The sequence below is a fragment of the Lepidochelys kempii genome, chromosome 2, assembly GCF_965140265.1.
Source record: "Lepidochelys kempii isolate rLepKem1 chromosome 2, rLepKem1.hap2, whole genome shotgun sequence".
Lineage (NCBI taxonomy): Eukaryota > Metazoa > Chordata > Testudines > Cheloniidae > Lepidochelys > Lepidochelys kempii.
This window is the reverse complement of record NC_133257.1, coordinates 86,967,024-86,978,746: the sequence shown is the minus strand read 5'-3', so window position 1 is coordinate 86,978,746 and position 11,723 is coordinate 86,967,024. Positions and strand designations below refer to the sequence as shown.

At 44.0% G+C, this 11,723-nt stretch overlaps 1 protein-coding gene across 3 annotated transcripts; it reads left to right on the top strand.

The window, feature by feature from the left end:
* The first annotated feature begins 603 nt into the window (after positions 1-603).
* Positions 604-10,545, top strand: TMEM200C (transmembrane protein 200C). Of its 3 annotated transcripts, XM_073331546.1 has the most exons (4): positions 604-716; positions 851-1,277; positions 3,321-3,425; positions 4,124-10,545. In XM_073331546.1, exon 4 carries the CDS (start codon positions 4,167-4,169, stop codon positions 5,757-5,759), a length of 1,593 nt encoding a protein of 530 aa, XP_073187647.1. In that variant the 5' UTR covers positions 604-716; positions 851-1,277; positions 3,321-3,425; positions 4,124-4,166; the 3' UTR covers positions 5,760-10,545. The 3 variants fall into 3 exon arrangements, with proteins under 3 accessions (XP_073187647.1, XP_073187646.1, XP_073187648.1); XM_073331545.1 differs by lacking the exon at positions 604-716 and having other exon boundaries at positions 784-1,277; XM_073331547.1 differs by lacking the exons at positions 604-716; positions 3,321-3,425 and having other exon boundaries at positions 784-1,277.
* Positions 10,546-11,723: the final 1,178 nt, after the last annotated feature.

Here is an 11,723-nt window from a genome sequence, read left to right as displayed (position 1 = left end):
TTTCTTGGATCACTCCTCAGATTAAAAAAAAAGAAATCCTCTAGCTCTCCCTGCATCTGGTGTTTCCCCTTTTCAAACAGAATCATTTCATCTTGAAAACACCATCTCTCTTCTGTTTTGCCTACACTAGGTGAGGAAGGACAGGAAGGGAGAAATGACAGCAAAGTTACTTGGATATTATTTCTAGAGAACAAAGACAAAAATCCTCCCACTTTCCCCCCTGCTTGCTGCTCAGGGAGGAAGCCCAAAGAATTGAGATGTATCAGGAGTAAGGCGAAAAAATCAGACAGGGTCTCTCTCAGCCGGAGACTGAACAAGAGATAGCTGTTGACAAGAGATTGACAGGTCAGTGAGGAGAAGAGAATACACCTCAGACCAACTGTGCTCAGCCACACTTCAGACCAAAAGAAAAAAAAAGAAAAAAAAGTTCACAAAACGGTGGAAGCACTTTTTTTAAAAATGATGCATTTGGTGCTTCCCTGCTTTCTCTCAGAGAGCCAGTGAAATATTTGATGGGAAGAAAGCGAAGGAACCAAGGTCTGACTGTCTTTAATCTCCCCTGCGACCACGCCGATCAGGCAGGGAGTTCTGCAAAGAGAGCGCAGGAGGCAGAGAGCGAGCCAGCGGGGACCCTGGCTGCAGACAATGCCATGGCCCCGTCCGCTTGCTTCTGGAGGAAGGGCTCGGGGCTGGCAGGCTCACCTCGTTACGTGCAGGTGGGCATGGTGGAACAGGCGGCAGCCGGGGGCGGCAGGGAACGGGGGGGGGGCTGTTCCTAAAGAGGCGAGTTAGGAGGGTAATGATTGCCATCCTGCAGCAATTTCCCTGTGTCATGGCTCCTGTTTCCTAGCAACAGCACCGAGTCCGGCCCGCACAGCAGCCGCGGCTGCCGGAGCACCATTCAAGAGCAGCAGCAGCAGAAAGCAGCGAGCCCGCCAGGCTGGCAAATCAACTAGCAACAACCACCGGCTCAGGCAGGAGGAGGAGGCTGCATCTGGCAGGGGGAAACAATAAAACAAGCAGGGAAGAATGAAGGATGGAGAAGGCACAGCACTTCTAGGAAACTCCTTGGAATGGCTCTGTCCGAGGGGGCTGACAAGATCGGGTCGATCCCTCCCGCATTCCCGGCTGGGATTATGAGCCAGGGCGAGATTACGGATCTGGAGGGGCTGTGTCTGCGCTGAGATGTCCACTCGGGCTGGAAAGTTTCTCCATGGTTTCTTTATGGTGCCTGAGCTCCTCGCTGCCAGCTTTGATTCCCGCCCCAGTCTTCCTGGGTAAGTGAGGTTAGACTTGCTGCCATTTTGAGCAATAATTTCGCCCACGATCCCGAAAGGTTTTTTCACCCTAGTCTGGTCTAAGAAGGGGCGGGGGGATGGGAGCGGAGCGGGGGGGGGTGTCAATTTTCACGTGTGTTTTCTCTGTCTTGGAGAAATTCAGGGGCAGCAGTTCAGCACTGAATGGCCCCATTACTTTCCTGGAGGCGACAAAAATAGTCCATCGTGTTGATGTGGTTATAAAACGGGGGCCGGGGTAGGAAATTTACAAAGGGCTGTTAGCTGGTTGCCAAATGGTCTTTGATCATGGCTTAGGTGCCCAGCCGGCTTAGAGACCCTTGGAGGATTTTGTACACAGAATTTCTTCATTAGTAGAAGCAACCAAAAGTTCAAAGACCTGGCAGACCACCTGGCGAGCGATTCTCAATAATAGCTACAGACCTATCTCATTAACAGGCAGCTTCATTGTTAGACATACTGCCAGCCAGCCATGCATATACTGGAAACTGCATCGAAACTAAACCCAGTGTAAACTAGCAACTTTGCTAACTCCGTTATGTATAATGAAATACTGCCAAGCATGTCAGCCACAACATTTTAGTCCCTAGTAAACGTTGCAAAATCTATTGCAGCATGCTAGAAAGTGTCCTAAGTGATGTCGAGCAAATGGTCAATGGTTGCAAATTAACATCCTTTCAAATAACTCATTTCCCTCCGAGCTGAGATTATTCTTCCATTTTCTACACATACAAATAGCTGAAGCAACACAAAATCCTGTATTGGTCAAAAACAGACAAGTGAGCATCTTAACTTCAGTTATTAGTGTCCAGGAAACAAAGTGTTAATCCGGCCCCCACCATGTACGTTTTAATACCTATGACTGAGTGAGAATAACAATTCTATTCGGTTTTAGCAGAGCATCCTTAAAATAGTCATTGAGATCCGGGTTAAAACATGACATATTCTCTGGGGATTATTTAAATAGTGCTCACTGTGACATAAGTATCAGTTTGTTAATGATTACATCCCACATCCAGTTTATATGGAATGTGATTGTGTATCGTCTGTATTGTGTATCGTCTCTTTCGTCTGTTTGACTTTCTCTGTTTTCTAATAATACAATAATTAATAATAGTTGGTAGTTTAAAAAAAAACACACTCTCCCACGCATCCACCCTTGTTTCTGCGTATTCAAAAAGGAAGTGTCAAGGCAATATTGATTGCAAACGTTGTTCAGGTCTGATTGCCATCTGTTTTTCCATCTTAACTGAGACAGCATCTTGTCTAGTGGTGTAGTGGAGAGTATCAGATCACAAACTAAGCCACCACTTAAAAAGAAATCATGCTCGGATAATTACACTTGTGTACCAAACCATTCTTACAAAAAAAAAAAAAGGCAAATACATGGTCTGATAATAGGAAAGAGGAGACAAGACTCCATTCATTGTTAAATGACTCCCAGACATATTGTAGGTTCTCTCAAAACAGTGCCCTCAGTATTATTTTATGGGAAAATATATTCAGAACAAATGGAACGCAAAACTGTCGAATCTGGGGCTATTTGGGAATAGAAACGAAATTTAGAAGAAGCTGGGTGGGGGGGAGGAATCACTTTAGATGCTATTAACCAGCTTTCAAGGCAAGGAATGTAACTTTATGAAGCATGTTGTACTGATTGCTGTCATATTTCCTTCCTGGAAATTATTTTAGACGCTTCACCAAAATGAGAGAAAAGCCCTTCTTCAGCATGTCAAAGCTTCACTGAACGGTTTGCAATATCGTGTGAATTGTTCATACTTAGTTGTCTCCTAGCCATTTGAATACTCAGATGATGAATCCTGATGATACCGTAAATAAAGTAACGAATGTTATTTCACATGCCAGTTTCCCGACGCATTATCTTTTTTCATGGTGATTCACTCTTTAATAAAATTTGACATACTATCTTTATATACCCGCTACATTTTAACATGGAGGGGGGAAGGGCAATCATTGCTGTTACATAACCAGTTACTTTGAACATCATACATGTTTCCAAATCAGGCAGCTGTCCAGATGATGTACCCATACCGTAAGCAGAAGAGGATGGGTTTCTAGATCACTGCAGCTAAAATACGAAGGAAATGATCTGGAAGAAGCTTCCAAAAGGTACTATTATCTGGGTATTCAAATGCTTCCCTTCTGTATTTCCAGTAATTAATTTCCCATTCACTGACACAAAAAGTATGTAATCGGTTAAAATCCCTCAGCAATGTTTAAGCAGTGTAATACAATTAGTGACATCCATAAAACAATTCGTATTGCCCGTCTGGTTTTATTTCCAAAATACCCAGACCACTAAAAGGCACGGGCTTCTGCGTGATACTTCCGCTAACACCAACCCCCTGCACTGTGCAGTCTCACCCTTTGACCCCATTAGAGGAACAGGGCCCAGGAAAGATCTCAGCAGCTTCTTCAACGACAGGAGCAGGCTGCCCTGCAGACTCATTCTCTACCCAGCACGGATGCTCTTCTGTTTGTTTGCACTGGTGACACGAGTCTTTCCTTAACTCCTTTGGAGTCTGTAGAAGTCAATTCGCTGTTTGCAAAGAGTGAACTGAGCAACGTCATGGGAGGGACACATGGCTGCTTCCCTTCCCAGGTTACCTAACGTTGCTATCCTGGCTATCTGGATGCCTAAGAGGGCCCAGCTTGTCAGTGGCTGAGACGCTGCTTGTCAGGACTTTAGCTAAATACGGATTTCCCTGGCTGTGTTAAAGCACGGGCATTTTGTGAGGTATCTGTTGAGGAGCTGCTCCTCCAGCTCTGTCCCCGGCCTTCACCCTCTTCTCTCCCTTTTGTTGCAGGAGCAGGAGCCGCTCTAGGGAGCAGTGCCCCAGGTAGCCAGCCATGATCGCCACTGGAGGCCTCCTGAGGATCTCGGCCAGGAAACAGGACCCCCTGCGACCCCAAAGCCAGGCCCCCAGACGCAAACGCAAAGCCAAAAAGAAGCGCAAGAACGACGTGGTGGTGGTGAAGGGCAAGCTGAAGCTGTGCTCCGCCTCGGGGCTCCTCGCCCTCTGCGGCATCCTGGTGCTGCTGGTGGGCATCGCCTTGGCCGTGGTGGGCTATTGGCCCAAACCCAGCCCCGTCTACCGGGAGGGCAGCTTCGGGGGGAGCAAACACCTGCCGGCGCAGGGCGGCGCCACCAAAAACCGCTCCAGCCGGGGCCAGCCGGGGGCGCAAGGGGGATCCCCCCCGGACACCCCCAGAGCCAACGCCTCCTCCTCCTCCTCCAGCAGCAGCCGGGGGTCCCCCCGCGCCGCGCCGGCCCCTTCCTCGGTGGGTTTCCTCTTCCAGCTCTTCTCGGGCTACCTGCACTCGGACAAGCTCAAGGTGCTGGGCCCCCTGATCATGGGCATCGGCATCTTCCTCTTCATCTGCGCCAACGCGGTGCTGCACGAGAACCGCGACCGCAAGACCAAGATCATCAACCTGCGGGACCTCTACTCCACCGTCATCGACGCGCACAGCCTGCGGGCCAAGGAGGGCGGGGGCCCGGCCGCCGCCCCGCTCAATGGCTTCGTCAGTTACGTGCAGCAGGCCCGGGGGCTGGGCGGCGGCGGCGGGGGGGAAGCCTTGGGCGCCGCGGCCAGGCTGGCCCAGAGCTCCTGGCCCCCGGCCCTGGGCGCCCCCGCGCCCCGCTGCTCCTCCTTCTCCGCCTCCCCGCCCAGCCTGGCCGAGGCCGTCTACAGCATCCCCCGGGCGCGAGCCGCGCTGGGCGCCGCCACCCCGCCCTGCAGCCCCGCGCCCGGCTGGGGCCGGCGCAGCACCGCCGACTCGCTGGTGGGCTCCTCGCTCAGCGCCTTCCCCCTGCTGCCCCTGGGCCAGGCCGAGGGGACGGGCGGGGAGAGCTGCGAGCCCGGGGCCCGGGCGAGCCCGCGGGGCGAGTTCGAGCGGAGCCTGAGCGAGCTCGGCAGCGGCAGCCCCCTAGGGCCCGGGCAGGGGCGCAGGCCCCAGCGGGTACTGAGGCGCCAGAGCACAAGCTGCCTGCCTGACGCCAGGCGGCCCCTCTCCCCTGGCCCCCCTCAGACTCGGGCTAGCAGCAGGGAGCTGGACTCCACCAGCCTTTCAGCCAAGGCTGCTTCTTCCACCTACTCCAAATCTCTGCCGCTGGGCGGCTCGCCTCCCGTCACTCCGCCGGAGGTCGGGAGAGGCTCCCAGACTGACCCATCCAGCAGCAATAAGGGCTACACCCACCTGGAGGAGGCAGGCACCTCCTTGGAGTCTGTTGCCAGCACCCCGGCCAGTAAAACCCAGGACTGTGAGGAGGACCCAAAGGGGGAGATCGGCCCCCTAGAGGGAGCCGGCAACGAACAAACAGTGCAGCGTCCCCGGCAAATTCAGAGACAATATACAAATAAAGAGAAGCTCTTCATGATTTCCAGGTCGCACGCCACGGCAGGGCTGGAGGATGGGGAACTGGAAAGCACAGGCGTTTGAACAAACAGAGAAAGCATCAGGACAAGCAAGCCCTCTGCCTGCTTGTGGACGGAACCCGGTCAATATGCAAAGAGCTGCAATAGGTTATCCTTGAATTGCATTCAATAAATTCCTATAGATGACACCAGGAAACAAAAAATCTTTCTGTCCGATCGTGATTGTATGTTCCATGCAAACCAAATTGTATTAAACATCAATAGTCCAGCAAGTTCTTCGAAGCAAAAGAATACCATTTTGGACAACATAACTGTACACTTCATAGTTTTTATTTCTAACTCCCCTCCCCAACCCTCTTCCTTGGGTACTCTGATGCCGGTTTGTCACTAACTGCTTCAAAATCACCAGCTCCTGTCCTAGCTGCAGCGCAAGGTGGTTTTCCTTCAGCAATCTGAGCTCTCCCCCTTTGTTTTGGTTAAATCACTCAAAGTTTGAAAGGCCTTATGGATGAAGTATCTTCACAAAGAACACTCTTACAGGCATTTGTTTAAATTCTGGAAAGGTGACAAGGGAGGAGAGAGTGGAGCTGGACAAAGCTCTGATAATCTAATTGGAACTGTTACAGTCTTAAATTAGAGACCTAATAAGACACCTGGATACTTTATTAAGTATTATCACACATGTACTAATAGCATTAATAATTTTTTTAAATAAAAATGTTTAATCATTTTAAAACAGTTCTCCCCCTATAGTGCTTACAGATCAAAGAAGACTTTTGTATCAAACTACTAAATATTACAGATTAGGTATAAAGGACAAAGGTTTGTTTATGTTGCTTTTGACATGGTAATAGTAATTTAGTAATATTTTAAAAACAAAGATATTGGGTTCAATCGCTGAGCACACTGCACTTTAGTACAAGCAGCAGATTCTGCTTCTATTTCTAACCCATTTTTAATTGGCATTTTAGATGGTAAGGAATCAGAGATTTCGAGATTCTAAAGAGAAAAATTGAGTAAGGTTTTACCTTCCATTAAAATTAGATTTTTCACGAGTAATACATTAATCTCAGAAACAGTGGCCCATACTTTGTAGATCTTCGACTTCCCCAAGAACAGTCAATGTAAGATTACGTTTTTCTGCAATTAAGGCTCCAGTCTTGCAAACACTTACGCACATGCTTACCTTTAAGGATGCAAATAGTCCTATATACTCTGTGGGTGAAATTCTGGCCCCATTGAATTATATGGGAGTTTTGCCATTGACGTCAATGGAGACAGGATTTCACCTTGAGTGAATAAAATAGCATGTTTCCTGATGGTTGGACTATATATATAATATATGAATCAAACAGCTATGTGGTAACTGGGAATTATTTTACTTTAATAATTACAATAAGACTGGCATTTGCTTCATTAACTAGAAAAATCTCTTTCAACTCCCAATTTCAGATACCAACAAAATTTTCTATTTCAAATATATATTTAATATGCATATGACGTTTCATTATGTTAACCACAGAGTTATTGAAGTTAAACATTATGATATGTAAGTAGTGCGTTGGTTTTCTCTCTCAATTAAGGTTTCCATAATAGATTAGTATTTAGTACATATCTAATAATTAAATATAGGTACAATATAATAAATAGACTGATCATTACATTTGATTGTGAAGAGTGAACAGCAACAATAATTACTAAATATAAGAATGAATAATTTTTAAAATATCAGATAAGAGACTGCCATCTTGAGGCTCTACAATTTTCCAAAGAGGAAATGAAGTTCCCTTTTGCAACAGAAAGGCACAAGCATCACAGCCTCATGTACTGTCAATGGCAACCAAGAAAAGTACCCATATGAACTTTGTTTAAGCATTGTTTTTGTTAAACTGCTATCTAATGTTGTTTAGCCAGCCAGTGTGGAAGTGACCAAAATATGTTTTAAAACTATGTGCATAGGCTGGAACATGAATTTTATTTACAAAAAGATAAACAAACAAACATGTCTAGGCCCTGCATAGAGTGGGCAGCTTAACAGTGTTAGAAGGCAGTTTAATCAGAATTGATTTCATCATGATTACTTCTGGCTCAACATTTGGCCTAAAAGTTAGAAGGAAACTTCTGTTCTGTGCTTTTCCCATGATTTTCAGCAGACGTCTAATGAAATATCAGGAAAGGGTCATCAGGCACTGAGAGAGGGATGTTAGTTATACACAGTTATGGAGATTTGCCTTGATCCTGTCTGGGAAGGTGCCTGTTCAAATCCACATGGGTGCAGAGCAGGAGTCTACCCACCAAATCTCATTGCAGGGTTGGGACCATAGTGGAAAAATGACAGATTTTTTAAAAAATAAACCTGAAAAAATCATATTATATATACTGTTTCTATTTTCATTCAGTAAAAGTTTATCCAGCCATCTAAGCTATAACAATCACTTTTATTTAAAGATAACACAAGATGCGACCCAAACCTTTTATTTGATTAGAAGGAAAGTACTTTTAAATTGCTGGGCTAGAGTGTGGGGGCTTTTTTCTTTTTGTCGGACTGTGAGAGAGTATTTTATTTCATTGAAATTATTATTAAATTTGTTATCTGTATTTGAGAATCTGTTAAATGTGTCAAAATACAATCAGGAAGCCTTTTTAAATAGCTCGGCTCAATTTCAATGATCATCCTTTTCAATAAGTACTGTTTTAAACTTCTCCTAGGTTGCCGAACATATTGAATAACAGAATGTTTGTATGCAGAACTGAGCTTGATCAATGAAATTCCACTTCAGTGGCTAGCAGAGCTGAGTGAATAATTTGTAGCAATTAATTTAATAAACATATGAAGCCTTTTTTCCAATTTGCAAATTGTCCATGAATCCCTATGATTTTTGCAAATGTATTTGCTAATTACAGGTTTTCACGGGATAATTTATGTAAAGACTTTGCATTCTGTAGAGTTTGTTCAAAACTCAAGCTGAGTGAGTTAGTTATGTATGGAAATGTAGGTCAAAGGTTTAGTGTTTCTGTTTTCTAATTGGATAAGCTTAACTCTTAGCAGCAGGTTTCTTCTGTGAACATTCATACTGGTAATATTAAAGTATCCCTAATGCTGTCAGTTGAGACTGATTGATAGAGAAGGGTAACTTAATCCATTTCAATGGCATCACACCTGGTGACATCACTTTTTGAGCACCACCTCTTTTGGACATTCATCTCTACCTGTTCCTGCCCCATCTGGCACTCGGCTTTTCCCCTTGCCTACTGTACCCACCCCTAACCCTACCACTTCTATCTATCAACCAACCTTCACTTGCCCACTCTTTTCCCCCTCAGTTTCTCTCCTATCTCTTTCCTTTCCCAACCTGTTGTATCAACCAGGCAAGGTACTAACAAGCTTCAACAGGACTTTTTTTTTTCAAAGTGGAAACCCCTTTACCAAGCTGCTGCTGCACCCTCTGTAGCTTTCTCCCAGCCTCTCAACTCCTCCCCCCTCCTTCCTGTTTCCTGTCCTTTCAGACTCCCAACAGCCAGTGCTCCCAATTCTAATAATTACAAGCAACATTTAAACACCACACAACCCTGTCCTCTCCCATCCCCTCCTATCCTGGGAATTGCGTTCCTCCTTCCAACCTCTTCCCCACAACCTGTGCCCACCTGGTTCCTCCACAGGCCTTAATGGAGGCTTAGGATCTGAACCCATAACGCTGTCTGTATCTCTTGCAAATACACTTTGAATATAACAAACATACATTATCAGGTGTGTGCACTAAGCTAACATATTAAAAGCAAAAGACTTGCGGAGACCAACTATTCTACCAAGGCCCTAAGAAAAATTCCTTGAGAAAAAGGTGGGTTTCTGCCTGAATTCCTCTGGGCAGTTGTATGACTGGCCATAAAGTTGCCACTATCCTTTTGTAACACAGATAACTGTACTTGTTTTAAACTAGACAATAAGACATGGGGGGTGGGGGGGAATGTTTGGGTTTTGAAATGTAAGCAAGGCTACTTAGTGATTGCAGGCCTACTTCTTTTCATGTGAAGTTCAGATAGCCTTAATATGAGTCATTTGGGGGCGAAGTTGTGTGCAGGAGGGTAGATGACTTTAGAGGAGAATTTGCATGTTAATACAAATGGACATCTTAAATACTTTAACAATTTTGAAGTCCACCATATAGCTCAGCATTTCAGAATACCTTTAATATAAACTAGCTTAAAACAAATGTAGTTAAGTGATTATATATATCATGACAATACATTTTAATCAGTTTTCTTCTAGTTTTCCATCAGACGCATATGTTGTCTGATATTTGGGTAAAATTATTAATACATCATCTGTTCTGTTGTGAGAGACATAATGCAGGCTTTGTTAAACTATTCTGATGAAATGTTTTGGTTAGGTAGTTGTTTGTGTGGTTTTTTTAAACAATCCTGTCCACAAACTGTAATCCCAAACAGCAAGTCATAGCTTGTGTACAAACATCTGTGCAGCTGGATGTTTATATAAACTATCCCTATTTAGTGTCATGCACTGCTTGTCATAGCAAATGTTTTAAAAACAGGTATGTTTTCAAGGTCAGCATGGAAGCAGCAGCAATGTGGTTTAAACTCAAAACAATGCATTTTAGCCTCAATCGCAAGAATCTTTACATTATAAAAAATGTATTAACAGGGCATAGTTTGTGTGTTCAATAATGATGATCTACACGGTTTGTTAGGATCATGGATCTTAAGGTATGAAGGAGAACTTTTGATAGGAATTTCTATTATTAATTTTAACATTTTTCTTGTTAAACAAGTATATATAAACAGAGGATTTTGTTCATATTGGGGAAATAAATACAAATGAATTTTCTTGATAAGATTACTCATATCTTAAATAGATCTCCAGTTAACACCTTTCATTATTAACTTGACTCAAGCAGTTATTTATTTTAATTTCAAAATGCAAAGCAGAAAGAACGTATCTCAGGCTTTAGGCGTAACAAAATACAGAACAAAAACAAAAATCGGACCCTGTTATGCACCCATCCGCACTGAAACACATAAAAAGTTCTCAGAAGTGTCTGACAGCTAACAAATTCAAAGAAAGTCCTGCAAAGAAAGAGAAATGCAAAGAAAGAGAGAAAGAGAAACTGCTCACAAACTTTCTCTCCAGAAACAGCTGAATTTGTTTCCAGCTTCTTCAAGGTTGTCAAAAGAATATCAAAAGACTACATCTAAACTTTGTAACTTTAAAAACAAACAAACAAACAATGAATCAGAGATGTGAGCAAGGCACAGAGCATTTGCAGACAAAATCTCTGATAGGAGACCTATATTAATCTTCAGCCACAGAAAAAACAGCAGTGGAAAAGTTAACTTCCTATGTACTTTACCAATGTTGAAACCTTCAGCTTAGTAATGTTTAAGTACATTGGAAAAACTCTCACATTCACGGCTGAGTGACAAAAGAGAGGAAACAGATGTGAACCCTTGGGGCAGGGTAGGGACCAGCCCCAGGAGAGGAAACAAGGAGGTGTGGAATGGGGAATAATGTCACTGAAAATTATATTGATGGAGATTTGTGTGACTTATCCTTTTTATGCATCACTCAGTTTCTTGTTTTATCTATCAGTCTTGCTTTGACAGATGCTAGGGCACTACTCTACTCATACGTACATGTTTCAAATTCAATTTCAGTTAATAGTCTCTTAAAATTCACTATTTCTGCAAAGATTCTGGTCAGTAAACTCATTCAATAGAGTATTCCCAGAAAGCAAACACAAAAGGGGTACAAATATAGCTGACGTGAATTCAATATTTTATTCAAGTAGATCTTAATAGAAAGTATTTGAGGATTTTATATTTATATAAAATTATACATTTATCTATCTTAGGGGTTCCTTTTTATTAGTTTAATTGTGCCCTTCATTAGTTTCTCAGTGCTTCTCAAGTAAATAGGTCTGCATGGCCAGGTGCTTTATAGGCTTCAAGGCCAAGATTTTCAAAATGTGCCTCACATTTTGGGTACCCACTTAGAGATATTTAAAAGTGGCCA

Bases quoted from the DNA above. Each gene is read 5' to 3' on its own strand.
- TMEM200C (XM_073331546.1), top strand. From the start codon at position 4,167: ATGATCGCCACTGGAGGCCTCCTGAGGATCTCGGCCAGGAAACAGGAC.